This window comes from Geotrypetes seraphini, chromosome 2 (assembly GCF_902459505.1).
Source record: "Geotrypetes seraphini chromosome 2, aGeoSer1.1, whole genome shotgun sequence".
NCBI classification, from domain to species: Eukaryota; Metazoa; Chordata; class Amphibia; order Gymnophiona; family Dermophiidae; genus Geotrypetes; species Geotrypetes seraphini.
In genome coordinates, this window is record NC_047085.1 from 93,469,719 (window position 1) to 93,492,937 (window position 23,219).

The following is a 23,219-nucleotide window of genomic DNA, read 5'->3' on the forward strand; positions in this document are numbered from 1 at the left end:
AGAGTGTAGTGACTGTTTTAAACAAGCAAAGTCTTGCAATACGAGTACATACAGCAGGGGTAGGGAACTCCAGTTCTCGAGAGCCATATTCCAGTCGGGTTTTCAGGATTTCCCCAATGAATATACATGAGATCTATTTGCATGCACTGCGTTCAATTCATATTCATTGGGGAAATCCTGAAAACCCGACTGGAATACGACTCTCAAGGACCGGAGTTCCCTACCTCTGACATACAGTATACACAAGTCACATTATCACAACTGAGCCAATGGTTCTCTCACTGATGCTGCAGGAGTGTAGTGACTGTTCTAAATGAGTGAGGTTTTGCAATATGAGTACGTATAGTATTTTGTATTAAAATTTTCTGGGTTGTGGAAATTTGCTTTGATATACGAGTACTTTGGATTACAAGCATGCTTCTGGAACGAATTATGCTCACAAATCAAGGTTTTACTATATTACATAAAATATCCTGATTTTTTAAATGGGCGAGCAGAGTAAAGAGTGGTATAACTATATAGCACATATTCTGTATCAGAGAAAACTGGTGCCATTTTTTGAATCAGCAGGTCAAATATACCCAGAAACAGGTTTAACATCTGAAGAACCAAAATTAATGTTGGCCAGTGTTATAACATAGTTCTATTCAAAAAATAATTGCAGAAGCCCCTTTTGCAACAATTAATAATAACTTTGAAATTGCTTAAATAAGCATCTTAAAACTTTGTACAGCAAAATGGTGCACTTTTGCTCACTCTTCTTGCCAGAATGGCTAAAGCTCTTTCAAGCTGGCTAGTAATCTTCTGTGGACTGCAGTCGTCAATGAGGCAGGAACATAGGGTGGGCTGCTCCTTCCCTATGCATTAACAATGGGCTGCATCAGGGGTTTCGGAGCACCAAAAAGGGAGTATTAGATCTAGAGCTCCCAACTGAATGATTGTATACTACATACTTCAACTAAAATCTCAACCAAGCACAAGCTGTTAGAGACAGCTGCTGCAATCAAACAGTGTTCCTGATCTGTTTGATTGCTGCAGCTGTCTCTAACAGCTTGTGCTTAGCTGAGATTTTAGCTGAAGTGTGTAGTACTGGATTGTTAAGAATTGCATTCATGCTCAGATCTGCGCATAAAAAATTGTAATGTATTGGTGTATCTGTATTAGCTCTTGTATCGGCACCCAGAGTTGCATGTGTATACATCTGCACATGAGTTGCAGTGTTAGTCTGTCCATTAATACTGGTATTAGGAAAATTCTTTCCACAGAATAGCATTTTAACACATGTGCATGCATCTCTGGGTGCTGATACAATTAATTTGTTTGCAAAATGTGGAGGGACATTTTCAATATGATGCCCAAATCCGAGTTTGGCTGTTTTGTGGCACACACACAAAATTCCAATGGCAAATATGACCATTTTCAAAACAGAAAAACATCTATCTTTTTTGTTTTGAAAATGGTCATTTCATAGCTGCGATTGTCCTTAGTGCATCTAAATTTTTGAACCATTAAAAAAAACTACACACATCCAAAAGAAAAACACACAAAACAAGCCATTGGGATGTAGGGGTGGCCAGCATGTTAGTAGACTGGCAACATAGACATCCCAGCAGTGAACATTCCTCCAAGGTACTAGGAGTCATCCTATACTGTACACTAAGGGCCTTTTCTATCAAACTGCGCTAGTAATTTTTAGCGCAGAGAGCCACGCTGAATGGCCCGCGCTGCTCCTGATGCTCATAGAGTTCCTTTGAGCGTCGGGAGCAGCGCGGGCCATTCAGCGCAGCTTTCTGCTAGCACAGTTTGATAGAAGAGGCCCTAAGTTTTGATAACTATATCAACAACCTAATCAAGATATCCTTTTACATACTATATAGGTTTATGCGAATGAGATCCTATTTCTTCCAGAAACACTATCGTACACCAGTCTATCATTTTATCATCACTAGATTACTGTAGTGCTATATTCTTAGGAATCTTGACAAAACTCTTGAAAAAACTCCAACTAATACAAAACACAGCAGCACGACTCAGAATCTACAAATTGTGATTCATTCATGTTACAAGCAAAACAGTAGGAGAAAGAAGAAATTTGCCTTAAAATACAACAATGCAAACAAACCAGGCAAAAGAGGCAAGTGAGATGTCATAAATTAACCCAACAGTTACTTTATTAATGCAAATAATAAAAAGCCATAAAGGTCTATGGTTAAATGTCCATCATGTTGACAATTCATTCAAATAAAAGACACAAGTCTATAATTGCGGCCCTATCTTTGGAACTATATTGGCTCCTTGTAGAAAAACATGTGGAATTCAAACTATGCTGCATAGCATTCAAGTCATTATATGGGGACATTCCAAACAGATTTCCAAGGATCATCGTAACATCGACCACTTAATGCTATTCTTCCCATCAATGAAAGTTAAAAAATACAAATCAATCCACTGCAAAACACTCAATTATCAAATAGCAAACATCTGGTACTCACTGCCCATACATATCAGGGTCACCCTGATATACAGTCTCAGTAAAAATCTGAAAACATCGCTATTCAGAAACAACTACCTCAAATCCAACCACATAAAGAATCCACAACAAAGAGACCTCCAATACAAGGCCAACACCATATAAATCCCAACATATCAGAACTCTCTGCTAAGATGACTAACTTGTTATTTTGCAAATAACACCTTACAAACTCTACATGTCATGAAACTTTATTAAGATTACAAACTTGTTCTCAATATTCCTGAAAATAAGTTATTCAGATTTACAATCTGGCACTTACTACCTCGCTAATAGTACAAACCTTCTATCTAAATGAGATGTATAAAACTACTTCAACTCTATTAGAACTAGAATAATGTCTATAATCATAAAATTGTGTACCAAAGTGAATGCTAGATAAAAATGATAATTGTAACCCGCCTCTTTCTCCACAACAGGAGGGTTTAATAGGATAGAAGCCTATATATAACAAAGCTTAATATCCTAGCAGGGCAGTGGGGCACCCTAGTGGGCACTACAATGAACATCACATAAAAAGACCCAGGTACACAACATACCATAACTCCCTTATATTATATGGTGACCCCTCCAAAACACACCCAAAACCTACTGAACTCAGCTATACAACTCACCAATAGCCATTATCCCTGCAGGTTTCACCTCACATGTAGGTACAGTGGGATTTGGGTGGGTTTTAGAAGGCTCATATATTCCACCATAAGTGTAGTAGTTAGTGTGGGATATGGGCCTGAGTCCCCATCTCTATAGTTTACTACACTGCCCACTAGGCTACTCCAGAAACCTGCTTGCTGCTTTACTAGGACTGGTCATAACATCTGAATCTATCATACAAGCAAGTATGTACTGGTTCATTCACATCTTTGAGGGGTGGGAGGGGATCAGTGACCACTGGGGAAATGGTGTGGGTCATGCCTTCATCTCTCTAGTGGTCATCTGGTCAGTTGGGGCACCCTTTTTGCAAATAGGCTAACTCAAATGTATTGTGAAAATAGGCCTAACCCAAATGTTTAAGATGTGATGTCAGAAGGGAGCCGACACTGGCACAAACAAACATTTCAAGAGTGTACATGATGGGGGATGGGAGCAGGGGTTGCTCCAGCAGTAGGTAAGAATGTATGGAAAGCCAACATCAGAAAACCGACATCCGCTGCTCTGCCGGGATGGAAAGCTGACATTAGCTGATCTGCCACTGCCCCGTTCATAAGTACAAATCTGACGTAAGTCGGATGTTCATAACCTTGGGATTGTTTGTACTAGGGAAGGAGCTGAATGACTGGATTATGGAATGCAGACAAAATGGCTAGATAGTCACATGATCAAGCATTTAGAAACAAGCCCTTCAAGGGAAACCAGTATAAATGGCCAGTGTAAATATCCACTTTCCATGCACCAAATAAAGGTGTGATTCAAAAATTGTGTAGTTTTTTGAACTATGTTCAGTATAATGGAGAGTGCTGTCATGAACTTCGAAGGTGCTAGGGCATGCAAGTTCCAAGGTTTCTACCTGAGTCCCTGATGAAGTATCATCATGAAACCTGTGGTTGGGTGTATCAGCATGAGCTTAAGGAGCACCTTTTAGTGAAGAAACTTCACTGCACAAGACTCCATTGTAGATACAGGCTGTTGATATTCATACATCAATGAGTAAAATAAATGGACTTTTTCATATTATAGAGTACTTTATATACTCAAATATAAGTCGAACCGAATATAAGACAAGGTACCCTTTTCCTCCCAAAAAGGAGGAAAAAAGGTTGACTTGAATATAAGACGGGGTTGGGTGGGTGTTTAATATTAATGCGCCCTGCCAGGATCTGTGCTCTGTCCCCCCCTCCACTCCCTTGCCAGGCTCTGCATTAAGAGTCCATCACTCCATGCCATACCTCACTTATTCTTTTTTTCTTGATTTATGTAGCATTTTTGTCCAAAGTGTATTTACAAATGATATGACATTTCATAAAAAAAATATTTTCTATTCATTTGATATACCAGCACTCATTGGTGATTTACAAGTTGTATATTTGTAGATCAGTTATTCAGCACACAGAAACAGATGAGAGAGAAAGATGGAGCATGAAAACTCTGCAAACTGAATTCAGGTTACATAGTTGGTTGTTTACAATCTAACTTTAAATTTTTTTTAAAAAAACAACACCCTAAAGCCTGCCTTAACTCCCTGCCAGGCTTTCCTCGCTCCTATCCAGTGCTGAGTTGCTTGCTGAATGGCTGCCCCAAGTTCTCACAAGAATTTGAGGCAGCCATTCAGGAAGAGGCTCAGCGTGGAAAGCTCGCTCCTGCCCAGTACACCACTGGAAACAAGGCAACATGGTTTCACTACTGTAGAAGCAGATCTTGTCAAACAAATCTGATCAATTTCTTTGAATGGGTAACCAGAAATTTGAATAGAGTGAGAGTGCTAGATTTAGTATATTTAGAATTTAGCAAGCCTTTAACACTGTTCTACATAGGCATCTAATAAATAAGCCGGGTGCCCTCGGTACTGGTCCCATAATGATGGATTGGGTTAGGAAATGGTTGAGTGGAAGGCAACAAATGGTAGTGGTAAAAAGGGCTCACTCTGAAGAAAGAAATTTTACCAGTGGTGTGCTGCAAGGTTCAGTTCTTTTTAACATTTTTGTAAGGGATATTGCTGAAGGGCTGTCTGGTAAGGTTTGCCTTTTTGTGGTGATACCAAAATATGCAGTAGGTGTGGAGAACATGAGAAAGAACTTGGTGAAGCTTGAAGAATGGTCCAGAAATTAGCAGCTAACATTTAATGCAAACAAATACAGGGTAATGCATTATGATTACAAAAACCTGAGGGAATGGTCCAGTTTAAGGGGTGAAGAACTTTTGTGCACAAAAGAGGAGCGTGACTTGGATGTGCTCATATGTGATGATCTTAAAATGACTAAACAGGTAGAAAAGGTGATGGTGAAAGCTAAAAAGATGCTTGGGTGCATAGGAAGAGGAATGGCCAGTAAGAAAAAGGAGGTAATGATGCCCCTGTGCAAGACTTTGGTGAGACCTCATTTAGAATATTGTGCCCAATTCTTGAGACTGTACCTTCAAAAAGATATAAACAGGATGGAGTCGGTCCAGAGGAAGGCTACTAAAATGGTCAGTGGTCTTCGCTATAAGCCAGGGGTGTCCAATGTCAGTCCTCGAGGGCCGCAATCCAGTCGGGTTTTCAGGATTTCCCCAATGAATATGCATTGAAAGCAGTGCATGCACATAGATCTCATGCATATTCATTGAGGAAATCCTGAAAACCTGACTGGATTGCGGCCCTCGAGGACCGACATTGGACACCCCTGCTATAAGCATATCAGGGCTGACTTAAAGATCTCAATATGTATTCTTTGAAGGAAAGATGGGATATGAGTGATATGATAGAGATGTTTACCAATTAGAATCTTGGCTATTGATCTTATATCTTGTATCCAAAGCTGTACATAAATGCCCACGGACAAAAGCAGCCTTGTTGTCCATGCTTCGAAATACGATCACATTACCACGATACTTTGAGATCTACATTGGCTTCTGATAGGAATGCGAGTTGAATTTAAGGTCCTGTGTGTGGTGTGTTAGGTGCTTCAGCATAATTGTCCATCGAGTGTTCGCTCTTTGTTGCAGCGGCATTGCCCTTTGCGGGAACTATGGTCTTAAGATGGTTTAAGCCTGGACGTTCCATCATTAAGAGTTGTGAAGCTCTCTGGGAACCGTAAGGCCATGTTCCCTGTGCAGGGTCCGGTGCTGTGGAATGCCCTACCTCTGTTTTGCGCCAATCTTCTACATTATGGCAATTTAGGAAAGGGGTGAAAACTGCGTTGTTTGAGCACTTTTTTGGTGTGAGTTCTGTGGCAGCTTGAGCGACGGTGGTTCTTTTTTCTTTTTATGCTTTTTTGTTTTGTTGTACTGTAATTGTATGTATTATTTATTGTTATTTTGTATGTGATTGTTGTTCCCTGCTTAGATTTGTGGATAGGAGGGTTATAATTAATTTTAAATAAATAAATAAATTAAACTATACCATCTAGAGAATAGGGATCATCAGACTGCCAACTGGCTGCAATCCTCATTAATCCCAATTATTCTCAACTTTCAATTCTTATTTCTATAAATGTCCGAAGGCATTTATGTACAGCTTTGGATATAAATACCTACATGGCATATATGCACATAAAGCAAGTCTCTTTCAATTGAAAAGAAGCTCTGGAATGAGGGGGCATAGGATGAAGGTGAAAGGGGATAAACTAGGAAGAAACCTCAGAAAATACTTTTTCACAGAAAGAGCAGTGAATGCATGGAAACTTGGGATAAGTACATTGGATTTCATAAAGAGAGAAAGGGATAGTAGATAACCATGTGGTCTTTATCTGTATTCCTTTTTCTTTGTTCTATGTTTCTACCCCAATTTAGGTCTCTTACTATATGGATAATATTGGCTATTTCGGGAGGTCTGAGGCCCAATACTATCCATAGAGCGGCCATAAATTCACACATAAGAGAAAATTATAAATTCACAGGCTACCAGTGAACACGCAACTCCCTTTGAATACTGCAAAATAAGGGGTCCTTTTACTGAAGCTTAGGGCTCCTTTTACAAAGGTGCACTAGCGGTTTTAGTGCACGCACTAGCCGCTACTACCTCCTTTTAAGCAGGCGGTAGTTTTTTGGCGAGCGAGTGCTATAGCACTCGCTAATCTTTTGCGAGCGCTAAAAACGCTAGCACACCTTTGTAAAAGGAGCCCTTAGTGTGGGCTAACAGACATTAAGAATATAAGAATTGCCGCTGCTGGGTCAGACCAGTGGTCCATTGTGCCCAGTATTCCGCTCATGCGGCGGCCCCTAGGTCACAGACCAGTGCTCTAAATGAGCCCAGCCTCACCTGCATACTTTCCAGTTGAGCAGGAACTTGTCCAACTTTGTCTTGAATCCCTGGAAGGTGTTTTCCCCTATAACAGACTCGGGAAGAGCGTTCCAGTTTTCTATCACTCTCTGGGTGAAGAAGAACTTCCTTACGTTTGTATGGAAACTATCTCCTTTTAACTTTAGAGAGTGCCCTCTCGTTCTCCCTTCCTTGGAGAGGGTGAACAACCTGCCTTTATCTACTAAGTCTATTCCCTTCAGTATCTTGAATGTTTCGAACATGTCCCCTCTCAATCTCCTCTTTTCGATGGAGAAGAGGCCCAGTTTCTCTAATCTCTCACTGTACTGTAACTCCTCCAGCCCCTTAACCATTTTAGTCGCTCTTCTCTGGACCCTTTCGAGTAGTACCGTGTCCTTCTTCATGTACGGGGACCCGAGTGAAGAAAATAATTTAAGGATTTGTTTACTAAAGCTTAGTGTGTACTAAGGGCCATTTGGCCCATAGGTATAACATAGGACACACAGCATTTAATATGCACTAATCACTATTAGCACACACTAAGGGCTCCTTTTACAAAGGCACGCTAGCAGGATTAACGCGCGTGACTTTTCAGCACGTGCTAACCCCCACGCTGGCCAAAAACTACCACCTGCTCAAGAGGAGGTGGTAGCGGTTAGCACGTCCAATGGTTTAGCGCGTGCTATTTTGCGCGTTAAACCGCTAGCGCACCTTTGTAAAAGGAGCCCTAAGCTTTAGTAAAAGAGCCCCTAAAGCTGTTTTCAACTCTCAGTACTAGAAAACCCAAATAGAAAACCAGTGAAAATGCTTCTAAACAAGTTTTCTACTCTCAGGCATTTAACTTGGTACATGGTTTTTAGAAGTGGGGTAAGTTTTTGGTTATATGGGTGTTTTACTGGTTTTAATATCTGTGATGTATTTTAGTTTGTGACATTTCATTGTTTAAATGGTTTTATTTTGTTACCTGCTAGAAGCAAGATATTTCACATTGATGTGCCATAAATCTTACAAAATAAATAATCTGTAATCCTTACGGTCATAAGTAGCTTCTCCACACAGTCTGGCGACACACTGTGCAAATGGGTCAGATGAAGTTGAAGATGCATTTTGTTGCTGAGGACATCCTGGCAGAGAGGACAGCAAATAATAGGTTGCACGGAATGCTGGGAAAGGATATGCATCTGGATACGATTCTGGTCCTTGCTGTTGTAGTTGCAGTAAGGACACTGAAAAAACTGAAAAATATCAAATAAAAGGAGAGAGAGTAGGGTAAATATAAAATAAAGACATATGTTGCTATATAGGGCTTGATTTACAAGGAGGGCATTTTCAGTATGACATCTAAATCCAAGTTCGGACATTTTGCGGAACATGCACAAAAAAATCCAGTACCCAACATGCTCATTTTCAAAACTGCAAAACATTACATTACATTAGTTTCTTTTATTCCACCAATACCTTGTGGTTCTAGGCGGATTACTAAAGGAAGAGATTCTTGTTTTTTCGAAAATGGATGTGTTTGTGCTCTGTGCGTCTATCATCTATGCATCTATCTTTTTGAACCATTAAAAAAAATACATCCACAAGAAAATCATACAAAACCAGCCATTGGGACATAGGAGGGGCCAGCATTTATAGTAAAGTAACCACACAGATATCCCAGCAGAGCAGTGAGGCACCCTAGGGGGCACTGCAGTGAACTTCATATTAAAAGCCGCTTATGGTGTATAGTGAACCCTCCAAAACCCACCTAAAACCTACTTGACCCAACAATACACCACATCTACAGTTCTACAGTTCTGCAGGTGTCACCTCACATGTAGGTACAGTGGAATTTGGGTGGATATTGAAAGGCTCACAGTTACCATAAGTGTAGTAGTTACAGTGGAGTATAGGTCTGCGTCCCTATTTCTATGGTTCACTACACTGCCCTGCACTACACTGCACTGCGGAGAGCCAGCATTGGGATTCACACCGTTCCGGGAGATGCCGCTGAGGTTGCCTCTGATGAAGGCTACGAAACGGGGCTCTGTAGGGCGATCGGCTGGCATCCCGTAGAATCAACAGCGGTCAGCAGACTAAGATAAGTTCCTGGTTATTAAATATCTCGACTTAAGGCTGAAAAATGGGATTGAATATCACAGGAACAAGTTATATGATGCAAATTCAGAAGTGATATTAAATTATTGATCTTGAATTCTTCAATTTTATTGTTACAACACCAGGGTATTTTGGGCCAATCAGTAAGGTTTTGTACAAACACAGATAAAAAGAAATTTTTTAAAAAAAAAATTTTAGGATTATTAATTATAGATCTTACAATTAGATTGGTTTATAGGGTGTTCTAAGTGATGCAAGCGGGTAATGTCTGTCAGACACTTCTGTGCTCCTGGCGGTATTGAATCCTGGTGAACTCATGAAATAAATTTTTGCTAAATGAGTTCCCACCTACTGATTCAACATCCTATAACACTTTATGACAAATTAGTATAATAAGTTAAGGTGGCCCACTATCCCTTAGGTGTTTGAATTGAAAAAGAGCAGGTTTCTACTTGGAGTCAGGCTACTCTAGGAACCTGCTTGCTGCTGTACTAGGACTAGCAATAACATCTGAAACTATCATACAGGCAGGTATATACTACTACATTCATATCTTTGGGGGTGGGAGGGGATTAGTGATTACTGGGGGATGTATGTGTGTGTGGAGGGGTTGTGCATTCATCCCTCCAGTAGTCTCTGGTTAGTTTGGGAACCTTTTTGGCACTTATTCGTTATTAAAAGAGGTCTAACCCCTAGACATCTAACTTGTGCCCTGGATGTATTCTTACATGTTTGATTATGGCAGGAAAAAAGTTCAAATCATAAGCCCACTCTCTCCCCATCCACACCATGCCTCTAACACCCCCCCTTGAGATTTAGATGAACTGCAGATGAACAGCATAGATATCTGTCTAGAATATACAGTAGGTTTTGGAAAATATCGAATTGGGTTTGGTGAGATAAATGTCTATCTGTCCCTTTATGCCACTTTTTTGGGGTGGCAAGTCAAATGCACGCAGACATTTCAGCATTATGAACCCTTTTTTGGATGTTCATCTTTTTTTGAAAATGAGCCATAAGCTCCTAAGACTTTTTTTTCTCATTCTGTGGATTTGGGAAAAAAGCTTTGACAATCAGGTTGAGAATGCATTTAACTGAGAAACAATTCTGTATTACAGTATAACATTTGACTTTGCTCTTGAACTAATTCACCTTACCTACCTGTTCATGACTAAGTTTACTGTCACCAGCAGGCTTGGATCTTCTAGAAGTACTGCCCTCTTCTTTAGCTTGTAGTAACTGTTGTTTTCCTACTACAGAAATTTCTGCTGGCTCTTTCTCAAGTATGTTTGTTCCTGTTTATAAAAGAAAAAAAAAAACCACACACACATATATATAAATGCATAAATTATAGTCCATTATCCAAGTAGGAGTAAATAAAGTGCCCTGCATTTTTTCCAATAGTATTAAAAGAGAAACAGAGAAGGACACTTGAGCTTGGAATCAATTGTGTTCATTTTCAAGGTTAGCGAGAAATAGTTATGTTGGAGGGACATTTGATCCCGGATATTTATTGGAATTTATTCACTGGCTTTTTGTGTTGAAGCCTGGGCCGGAGCCAGCATGTTGCCACATACCTGTGTCACCAAACAAGCACGTGGCAATAGGCTGGCCCTGGCCCTAAAAAAGGCCTGGGCCTTTTTCTGTGCCTTCATCCCAGTGCCACCAACCATCTAAACGGCCTGAAACAGCCGTGAAGATCTCATATCCAGTGTGATCACTGGATCTTCCACCGGACCTGTGATCTGGTCAGCGGCTGCTCTCCAGGACCGCCAAGCCCCCAGGTAATTTCTTTCTCTCTCTCTTTTTTTTCCCATTATGGTTACACAAGGTATCTATTTATTGGAATTTATTCTCTGGCTTTCTGAAAAAATTTACCCAAGGCAGTGTACAGGATGAACAGTTTAACATAAAATTTACAATTTTGTCTATAGCATTAGGTGCTAACATAGCTTAAAATGGCATACAGTAGGGTGCACTCAAACATCCTGTAGTAAGTGCCAATTGTGCACATGCTAAAACCATGCACATCAAAATATTTTTCATTTTTGTTTTGAGGGGCATGTCTGAGGGCAGAGAGTGGGGATTCTTGCACCAATCGGTACAGGAATAGAGTGCAAGCCCTAACTGCCTTCAAAATGGGTGGCAGAAGGTATATACGTACTAATTTTTTAAATGGTTGCAAGCTAATGGCTTTAGAACGTGGAAGAACCTGTGCAAGGATACAGTAAGGCCACTTGTTACCAATCAATGAAGTAAATGTTGAAATGGCAAATTGAAACCTAGAAATAGGATGAACATGAAACTATCAAAAATATATACATTTAAGAGCACTGAAGAACATCAAATAAGAGAAATGTGATAAATATCAGTACAATACAAATGATACCATAACAGACAACATGGAAGAGCATTCAATTAACATGATTTCAGCATAATACCAATGAAACACCTACTAAGCATGCAGTGGATTCTGTGAGCAATAAGAGGGCCACCAGATTAAGCTGGGTAGCTATTAACATTGATGGGAATTTAAGGTCACTCAAGTTGGGGAATTGAGGGGTTAAAGCTCTTGGGGAGGGAGGAGGAGAGGAGAAGATAAGTTAATAGGGTTGACTAGAGGAGGGAAGGCATTTGGGTGGTAACAGGGATAGGATGGGATTGGAGGAAAATGGGCATGGTGTGATTGGCTGGAGAGGGTGGAGAAAAGAAGAGGAAGGAATGGGGATTTTGGTGGGCTGGGGATAGTGGGTGGTGGTGAGAGGCAGGAGAGGGAAGAAAAAGAGATTGTTGCCTGTGGAAAAGTGTCACCCTCCCACCTGCCCTTGGGGAGAGGTTTGGATTGTGGGATTGGTGTGTTCTGTTGCTGGGAGTACATTAAGGGGTGGTTGATGGGCTATTTGTGGATGGTATGGGGGAGGGGGCAGTTGCAGCTGCGGGTTGAGGGTAGGCCCTGAAATCAGTTTTGCTCCCAGGAAATACCTGAAGTAGAACCCCTGATTTTTCTGGGAAGGGGGTACTGAGACTATGGCATTTAGTTGAAGAGCTTTGATTTCCTGAAGAAGGGACGTCTATTGAGATGTGGAAGAGGACTCTCTTGGAGGGTTGTTTGGAAGAATGGAGATGAAATGAAGGGAGTAACCCTCCTGTATGACTTTGAGGGCCCAAGTGTCTGTGATAATGAGAGTCCAGTGATGATGATATAAAAGAAGGCCTCGGATGGGTTGGGGAGGTGGCTGAGTTGGAGGAATTGTGGCTATGCTCTCTAGTATCATGTCAAAAAGATTGAGTTAATTTCTGTGGAGCAGAAGTCTGAGGCTTTGTTTTTTGTCTCATGTGGCAGAGATTTAGAAGAGGTCAAGGTTGCTGGATAATGTTTCTTATAAGAAGAATAAGAAAGCTTCTGGGAAGATTTAGATGGTTGAGTCTTAGACTAAACTAAACTAAACCTTAAGTTTATATACCACATCTTCTTCATAATTATAGAGCTCGGCACGGTTTACAAGAGTTTAATAAAGGAAGGAGTAGCATATAGGGGTTGGATGTTGAGTCCAGAGGGGAAGAGAACATTACAATTTTGTGATGAGTCTAGTTTTCAGGTGCTTACGGAATAATTGGAAGGAGCCCAGATTCCGTAGTGGGGCAGTAAGATTATTCCAGAGCTCTGTGATTCTGAAAAAGAGAGATTTGCCCAATTTTCCTGCATAGAAGATACCTTTTAGCGAGGGGAAGGATAGTTTAAGTTTTTGGGTGGGCCTGGTGGTATCAGGGCTCGAGGAGTTCCAAGAAAGCAGGATTAGTGGAGGGAGGATGCCGTGTAGGATCTTAAAAGCTAGGCAGGCACATTTGAAATGAACTCTGGAAATTATTGGGAGCCAGTGAAGTTTGGACAAAAGTGGGGAAACATGATCAAATTTGCATTTTGCGAAGATCAGCTTGGCCGCAGTGTTCTGAATTAGCTGAAGTTTTTGAAGACTTTTTTTAGTTAGACTTAGATAGATGAAATTGCAATAGTCTAGTCTGGAGAGGATGATAGATTGAACAAGGACAGCAAAATATTGTTGGCGGAAGCAGGATCTCACTTTCCTCAGCATGTGGAGGCTAAAGAAGCATGATTTTACCAGGGAGTTGAGGTGGTCGTTCAAGGAAAGAGAAGAGTCAATAATGATGCCTAGGACTTTGCTAGAGAACTTGAGCTGCACTGTGACTCCAGAGAGTAGTGAGAAGAGGGTAGGTAGCTGTTCTAATTTTAGGCGGAGCCAGATTAGTTTCGTTTTGGATTCGTTTTGGACTAAAGTAGCCCAGCTTTACTCATGTCGAGTAAGTCTTTGCATCACAATCTTGACTTTGTCTCCAAACAATTCTTTTTCTAGACAAGGAATGTTGGTTAAGTGATCTTGAACATTGATGTCAAGGTCAGGGACCCAAAGCCATGCAAGACGTCTCATGGCAATAGACATAGCTGATGCTCTAGATGTTACATCAAATGCATCAAAGCTGATCTAGCCATGAATTTTCTAGTTTGAAGGAAGCTATGAGTAGTTTCTTGAAATTCAGGAAGATGATCAGGTAGAATATATTGCTCAAAATCAGCCAGTCTCTTTATGACTTGTTTAAGACAGAATGACATAAATAAATTATAGCTTAGAACTCTGCTAGTAAACACTGAGTTCTAATAAAGGTGGCATCCAAACTTATTCATGGTGCGACCTTCAAGGCTTAGTGGTGCACTAGCATACACTTGTGTGCTGGAAGATTTTTTAAGAGTAGATTCGACAAGCAAAGATTGATGCTGTAGCTGTGGCTTATCAAAACCTGGGCACGACTGTATCCTGTACAAGAAGTCAATTTTGCTAGGAGCTGTGTGAAGTGTGAAAGGAGTTTTCCAGTTCTTAACATAGTTTCCTTAAGTAAACTATGAAGAGGCAACTTGAGGAGCTCTTGAGCAGGCTAATCAAAATCCAACACCACATTGGTTGTGTCGGCCTCTAATTTAACAGGCAAAGCTTTCCCCATCTGCCAGATAAACTTGGTGAAAAATAATCCTTCAGGAGGTGATCTGCACCTAGGTAGTAGTGCTATATGACTCTGGAGCAGACAACATGGGTTCAAGATCAGCATCAGTATGAAAAGAGAGATCTGGATTAACATCCCCAATTCCAGGAGATTCTCTGTAAGAAGGAGAATATGGAGATGGACGCTTCTTGATCTGGGGAGTATGATGGCAGTGAGAATGTCGAGAAGAACTCCTGCATTGATGTTGGTACTGGTCAGTTGAAGATGATGATAAAATTCAACATTGAGAATATGTAGCTCTTGATTTACATTGAGGTGAATGAGGACCAGTACTGTGAGATGTCGAGGCTCTTTTACATTAGAACATAAGAATTGCTGCTGCTGGGTCAGACCAGTGGTCTATCCTGCCCAGCAGTCTGCTCATGTGGAAGCCCTCTGGTCAAAGACCAGTGCTCTAAATGAGTCCAGCCTCACCTGTGTACATTCCATTTTAGCAGGAACTTGTCCAATTTTGTCTTGAAGCCATGGAGGGTGTTTTCCCCTATAACAGACTCCAGAAGAACGTTCCAGTTTTCCACTACTCTCTGGGTGAAGAAGAATTTCCTTACGTTTGTATGGAATCTATCTCCTTTCAACTTTAGAGAGTGTCCTCTCTTTCTCCCTACCTTGGAGAGAGTGAACAGTTTATCTTTGTCTACTAAGTCTATTCCCTTCAGTATTTAGAACGTTTCGATCAAGTCCTCTCTCAGTCTCCTCTTTTCAAGGGAGAAGAGGCCCAGTTTCTCCAATCTCTCACTGTACGGTAACTCCTCCAGCCCCTTTTAGATTTACTAGAGGAGCGAGAATCAATAGCGTGGGACCTCAATGCTCTTCGATATATAGGTTTACTAGGAGAGTGAAGTTCAATACCCTCAATGAGGAAGCATGCCTTAAAGGAGACACAGCTTGTACTGAAAGAGATCAATGGCGGCATCAACACTTGGCATGCATCAAGGGATTTGATTCTGAAGATGCCTTCAACGCTGCATGAGATGAGGACAGCTTTTTAACAGTTTTATCTGATACAGGAACCAAGTCCGGCATTGAGGAAGACATTGATCCTTGTACCATTGATATGCTGGCACCGATTTGTCCTCATAGTCCTTGGCCACTCCAAAAAGCTTCTCTTGCTGGATGCGTCAAACCTTAAGAGAGTGTTTTTTCAATGTAAGGCAGTGGGTACAATAGTCCACTCGATGCTCCGGTCTTAGACACTGAATGAACCAATTGTGCAGATCAGTGAGTGATATGTACCATTGGCAACAAGAGCACTTCTTGAACACACTAGAAGGCCTCAACATGAGAAGAAAAATCTTGGCGGCAAGGTAAAAAAACACAATGGTCACAAATCCAAGACCAAAAAATACAAGTTGAAAACCTGAAAGCTAGATCGGCTGAAGGCCCAACTGAGGGAAGTTTAAATGTTGAAAATTTGATGAAAAAAAACCCAAAGCAAAAATAAAGTAAGTAAAATAATAGTTAGATAATAAAAGAAAAAAAGAAAACGAGCCAAAAAGACAAAAAATAGTTGACGAGAAGGCAATTCATTTGGACTCCATGGAAAATGAAAAACCAAGGAACCATGAGCCAATGTCGGGCAGGAAGGCACTTGCGTGGGCAAGCACTCGAAGCTTCGCAAAAGCTTAAAGTGACAGTACACTTTAGCACTGTCCATACTAGGCTCCATGGATGAGATCACCCACATGTGAGAACATGCTGTCTGCTTGTTCTAGGATAAAAATGTTTATGTGCCAACACATACATGTGTATATGCCATTTCAGAACATAGAGTTTTATGTGCCGGCACATATATATGTATGCTGCCCTGTCTGCCTTGTTGATATTTTGGATTTCTATGGTTATAAAATGATTGCTCTCATAACACAAATGTCCAGAACTTGACACATTCCAACCTATAGATAGCATATACGATTTCTATATTCTTTTTAAAATGTTGCTCCTTGTCTATATTTCCATTGTAAAATGAAAATATGTATGTATAATTTTTCAGCCCAACCAAACCAGGCCCTCTACGAATTTCTGCAACCTAGGGGCATCTATACATGTGCGTAGCAGTTTTTGGATATCTCTGTTTGCATATGTAGACAATCTACCTGTGTAAATGTGTTATTTACATGTATAGATGCTTCTATAATGAATTTGCAAGCTTGCAAAAAGCATGCAGAATCAATGAGTGTAGAATATTTTTAATGTGTAACTGACTTGCAGAGATGGAAACTCCATTTCTCACATTTTTCACTTTTGGTGTTAAAAAACAATTGCAGAGCTTTATTGGGTGGGGGTGGGGGTGAGGGGGGGTGCAAATGAAACACCTTTTACCACTGGATTTTGGCTGGGAAGAGGTGTTATGAATGGGCTTCCAAGTGCATGTCTAGTGTGTCCATGACATGCTGGCTGCCTGGTACATAAACTGTGTCTGTTTGCAACAGATCTTCCTAGATTTAAATGTCACAACTAAATATCTGAGGCAAAGTTTGTCACTGAGTTTTCACAGCCTATTTCAGAAAAGCAAGCCTAATTTTTAGATATTTAGACATGAAACATTTGAAGAAAATAAGCAGTGGGAGGGGGAGAAATGCTTAGTACTTGTGTCTTGTTCCACTGGAAATTATGCTATTTAATTAAATTTAAATGGTAACACATTCTGACTACCGACTATAGTAAGCAGACTTTATAAATACACTTTCAAATATACGCTTCTCTTTTGTTTAGATAACCCTAAATTGCCTTGAAAGATTAATCAATAACGAGCTCTCACCAGCAACTGCAGCTGGAATTTCTATATTTCATTAGAATGAAACAAGGGCTGACTCTATTAAACTGTGGACTTGGGATCTTTTTGAAAATACCATTTCCTCTAAAACAGAACACTTCAATAACTGTGTAGCTCTAAATGAATTTTACTGATGGTGATTAAGGTCTGAAGGCTAAATACCACAGTATTAGATGAATTTCTAATATCTTTAATATTAATCATTTTAAAATATATGCATGTGTGTGTTTACATATATATATTTATTTATGTAGTTATATATACCACATATAGCCTAAGTGGTTTACATTCAGGTACTCAAGCATTTTCCCTATTTGTCTTGATAGGCTCACAGTCTTTCTAATGTACCTGGGGCAGTGGAGGATTGAATGACTTGTGTAGAGTCACACGGAGCAATGCGGGTTTTGAACCCATAACATTGAGGTGCTGAGGCTGTAGCTCTAACCACTGTGCCACGTACCCCATATATATATATATATATGTGTGTGTGTGTGTGTGTGTTTATTTGTAGACGCATGCATATGAAATTGATTAATATTAATGATATTGGAAAATCATTTAATCTTTTGCCTTTCATTTAATATTACTAGCCTTCAGACCTTAATCACCATCAGTAATGTATATAGATAGATAGTTACATATATATATATGTAAATCTGATGATTTCAATAAAAAGTGTAGGCATTTGACAATACTAAAAGGTTTTACCCAGTTTCTGTGAATGCAGTAAATGCTTACTAGACCTAGCTCTATAATTTTCACTATGCTGGTCAAAATATTAAAAATATAATTGTTTTCTACAGATAATTCTAATATTACATGTCACACACTGTAATTAATATTATGCCTGAAGCAGCTATACAATGTAGGCAAGACTTGCATACATCAAAGGAGAGAGTGCAATTCTAATTTCCCAGTCCATCAGAAAATTCTTTCCAGCGTCAATTTGCCAGATAATCTCTTCTGCTAGGCTGGATATTACAACAGCATTGAGCAGGCATGTCACATACATCTCACGACAAACACAAAACCTCATTTACCAACCATTCCAATCTCATCACCGTGCGGCATCATCTGACCTTTTTTCTGCTGTTTATTATGAGTATTTCTAATTTTAACTTTCAATTTTCACCATCTTCCAGTCAATTTGCAACTAAATTATTTCCAGGATGAGGACACTATCACTGGACAACTGGGTGCAAATACATCTAGAAATGCAATGAAGCTAAGCCATTGATTGCTATCAGACCCAACGTAAATATATAGTCCACTGGTAATCTGATTGTATGCTCTGCATGAAGATTTATCTTGATTTTTCAGTCCACATAAGGTTCATATAAATGAACAAATTGAACCTCATTGCACAATAACCTAGTTTTAATTTACAAAAGAAGGTCAAAGATGTTATAGAAACAAGGTAAAAATGAAGAACAAGAATGCACAGCTTTTATCAAAAGAAGAAAGATTTTTTGCATCTGATAGAAAATTAAGAGATTTTTGTAGGAACACAATTATGCCTTGCTAAAAGGAACAAAAAAGATGTCATTTCATAAAACAGAAAACATGAATGGCTAGCAAAAATCAAGAGGCTTGATAAAATATGTGCAATTTTTTATGTCAGTTTCCTTCAAGTCTTTAGTAAATACACACAACTACCTGTAATTAATTAAGGGCTCCCTTTTACTAAGCTGCGGTAAGTACTAATTAGCAATTAATGCAACTTAAAACAGCATATTGATGGACACACTCAAGCATCCTGTGGTACATACTATTTTAGCATGCACTAATCCAGGGGTCTCAAAGTCCCTCCTTGAGGGCAGCAATCCAGTCGGGTTTTCAGGATTTCCCCAATGAATATGCATTGAAATCAATGCATGCACATAGATCTCATGCATATTCATTGGGGAAATCCTGAAAACCTGACTGGATTGCAGTCCTCAAGGAGGGACTTTGAGACCCCTGCACTAATCCATGTGCTCAAATATTTTTCTATCATGTGCTAACTGGTTAGTGCAGGATTATGACGTGAGCCCTTAGGGCCAGATTCTATAAATGGCACCTAAGCGCACCTACATTGTAGGCGCCTCTCCACATAGTTGTCAATCAACTACTAGACATTCTTTATAGAATCCCGCCTAGCAGTGCCTAAGAATGCTTAGGCGTCACTAGGCATCCTAGAGGTAGGCACCAGTACATTAGGCCAAGTTTCATTTGGGCTAATTTGCTAGCGCTTAATTTGGACACCTAATGACACTTAAGTCAACCACGATGGAGCCGGAGACAGGGGTTACGGAAGCCCCTACCGATGCAGCATACAGCCAGCAAATCAGGCCTGTCAGAGGCGGCTGACTGAAGAGTCCTCCTTCTCTCCTCGATGTGCTGCCGTCGGCCGTTGGGCCCCTCCTGCCTCTGTGAACTTCTTCAGTTATCCTGCCTTCGGCTGCTCCTGGACCTGGGCACTAGTGCCTTCCCTTGCCGTCCTGATTGCAGAAGTTGTCCTGCTGTGGAGACCAAGCTGCCTTGATGACAGATTTTAAATTACTCCCTGTGACTTTTTTTCTTTTTATTATATTTGGTTTTGTTATTATTTATTTATTGCTCTGTCTAGTTTATGAGAAAATCTTTATTGTGAACCGCTTAGAACTTGTTATGTATTAGCGGTATACAAAAATAAAGTTACTGTATCACTATATTATACCTATTCTCCACCCCTAACCATGGCTACTTTTCAGGTAGGCATCGTTAGGAGTTGGAGGCTATCTTGACTTGGATGTCATTAGGTGCCACTCTGAGCTCCACGTGGAACTCTTAGTCAAGTTTTAAAAAACATTATTGCTGAAAACCAATAAAAATATTGAACACACACACAAAAAAAACATTATCAATTATCTTCAATGGCATAGTCAATTACCATGCCATTTAAGCTAATTAAAATAATTTGGATTGCATGCAGATTTCAGTTAGGCATCGCTAGGCATCCATGATTAGGGTGCCTAGTGGTACCTAATGTAGGTGTCCTTTATAGAATCTGGCCCTTACTGCCTTCTAAATGGGTGGTAGTAAATGCTTGCATCATAATTTTTATTAGTGCATGGCCATTAATGAAAAAAAGTGGAAAATCAGAATTTCTACAGCTGCAGAAAAGATGGCCTTAGTGTGCATGAAAAAGCATGCACAAGGGCATGCTAAGGCTGTTTTTTTGCCACAGCTTTGTAAAAGGCCCCTAAGTAAACAATAAGCTACAACTGATCAGAGAAATCCAGTACAATCAATTTTTTAACACAACACCTCATTATGCTTTACCCTACTTTTAAATAGTCAGTTTGGGGGCAAACATCCTACAAATGATTGTCTGGTAAAGGAATTTGCAAGGAATGGTAAATGCTATTTCTAGGTGTCCTTTTATAAATTGTTGTTAATTGATAAACAATATTTGTTTCTGCTCACTACAGAAACTGATTATATTTGTAGTCAATACTTAGGGCCCCTTTTACAAAGCTACAGTAGTGAGTCCCAGAGCAGCAAATGTTACACAGCCCATAGGAACTGAATGGGGTGCGTCGCATTTGCCACTTGAGAATTGTTATTGTGACTTTGTAAAAGGGGCCTTTAATTAAAGTAATGTTTCCAAAAGACAGAGTAGGCAACTGCCTCATGGCACCCTTTGTTTTACATCGGCACTGTGGCACACCATTTTGTGTGTATCAGTGTGTTATGTGAGAAGGGGAGAGGTACTCAGCAGCCCAGCTGTCCACACGCTTAAGGGCAGCCATGGATATAAATCAGTTGCTGCTTGCAGCTAAATTGCTTTTCTATCACTACAGTCTCTCTGAAACCACTGATTCACTAGAATCCCGCATGCCCATAGAATTCTGCTACATTTTATTTGAGTGGAAAGCGCATATGACAAAAACATCATACTTCTGTTTTACTCTTCATTTCTGGTTCCTGTACTCAACCTGCTAATACATTTACTATTAGTATGTACTTTTTCCAGTCATTAAAATGTCATAATAAATGCCAATTATGGGGGAAAGGCAGCAAACAGTGGGCCTAATTTATTAAAGCATTTCTCCTATTCGGTGTATATGGGAAATAAGCTTAGGCCTAATATTCACAGTTGCTGGTATTCATATTTACAGCACCAAATCCCAACCACTGACCGTACCTTCCCATCTCCAACCTATCATAAATACATATAATACATAAGGGAAGATGAGATTCTTACCTCGATAATCTTCTTTCTGGTAGAAGCTTACAGGAGTCATTCCAAGTGGGTTATTTATTCCCACCCATGAGTTTGTGTAGAAGGAGTTAAATTTTCTTTGACTTCACTTTCTGCTCTAGGCTACACTCCAGCTCCTTCTCAGTTTGCACCAAAGCACTATAAGAGGAAAAATACATAGGAGGGGTACAGGGGTTCTTCCCGCTATAGCCAATTCTGCTCTTTAAATAGTGGCGTTTTTAGAGGAGTGGAAAGGGCGGGCGGTGGGCGGGAGGTGAGCCGACCTAGACGTGCAGCAGGTATAACCAAAACCTTAGGCAGGTTGCCTAGTCGGTACTTATACGTTTTGACTTAGATCAAGTCAAAACAGGTATAATTGCCGAAAAGGGGCTGCTGAGCTGATCATGGCTGCTGCGATCAGCTCAGCGGCCCAAGCAACCTGCCTACCCCCCTACAGCAATGATCGCAGCAGGAGAGATGGCTCATCTCCCCTGCCGCAATCCACCCTTCCCCCCAACAATGATCAGGGCAGGAGGGAGCCCATGCCCTCCTGCCCTGCGATCCTCAACCCCCCCCCCCGCCGATGGGGCCAGGAGGGAGCCCAAGCCCTCCTGGCCCGGTGACCTCCAACCCTCCTCACCCCCCACATGATCTGGCCAGGAGGGAGCCCAAGCCCTCCTGCCCCGAACGTAATCGGGAATTCAAGGTGCCGTGGGGCAGGAGGACTTGGGCTCCCTCCTGACCCAATGTCTTCGGTGGGGGGGGATCACAGTTTGACAGGGCAGGAGGGCTTGGGCTCCCTCCTGCCTGGATTGTTGTAGGGGGCGGTGGATTCTGTAACTGGTGTTGTTTTTGACAGACACCGGTTACAGAATTCAGCTTTTAGGCAAAGGACCGGCTTCTCCTTCGCCTAAAAGTCCTTGTTTTGGACATTTGGGGCTTAGGCTTTTTTTAGGTCGATTATATGGTATAAGTTTAGATGTAGTGGTGGCATGGGCGTTTAAACAGCTGAACGTAGAGGCAGGCTATTATTTAAAAAAAATCTTTTGGACGTTTTTTTTTTTTTTTGATAATGGACATTTTCTCTGCTTCTACTTTCAACATTTAAGGCCTTAGGCCAAAAGGGGACTTAGATGGTTGTTTTTTTTTTTTATTATGCCCCTCTAATTTTTCAGCTAGAGCTGTTTCGAGTCCAAAAAAAGCTGAAAGTGAGCCGACAAATATCTTCCTACTTGAGGCCACAACACCATCCAGTTTCTGGACTTCTAACCCCACCAGAACACCTGGCCTCAGTCACACATGCAGAAAACAGAAAAAAAACCAACCCCTTTTCAAATACAAACCCACAAACTAAAAGTAATATTAAACACAAACAAAACCCTAATTTTTCAGATTCTGCACACCGTACACCACAAGAGAAATAGAAATAAATGCATTTCTTCCAGAACAGTTCAAATTATAAAAAAAACAGATGTAAATTTTCAAAACTGATATATTTCAATCACTAAATTGAAAATAAAAAAAATTTTCCTACCTGTGTTCTTAACTCTGTTTCCAAGGCCTCCTTATGCATTTATTGTTTCTTTCCTCTCCTTCACTTTTTGCACTACTGTACATCCAT

General features: G+C 40.4%; 1 protein-coding gene across 2 annotated transcripts in view; it reads right to left on the reverse strand.

Moving 5' to 3' along the window:
• The window catches only part of ZFHX4 (zinc finger homeobox 4), a 568,535-nt gene that overhangs the window by 46,463 nt on the left and 498,853 nt on the right, over window positions 1–23,219 (reverse strand). For both annotated transcript variants that reach the window (XM_033933303.1, XM_033933304.1), the window contains 2 exons: window positions 10,686–10,819; window positions 8,459–8,659 (listed from right to left, as the gene is read on the reverse strand). In XM_033933303.1, coding sequence (XP_033789194.1) covers window positions 8,459–8,659; window positions 10,686–10,819 — 335 coding nt within the window. The remainder of the gene's footprint in view (window positions 1–8,458; window positions 8,660–10,685; window positions 10,820–23,219) is intronic.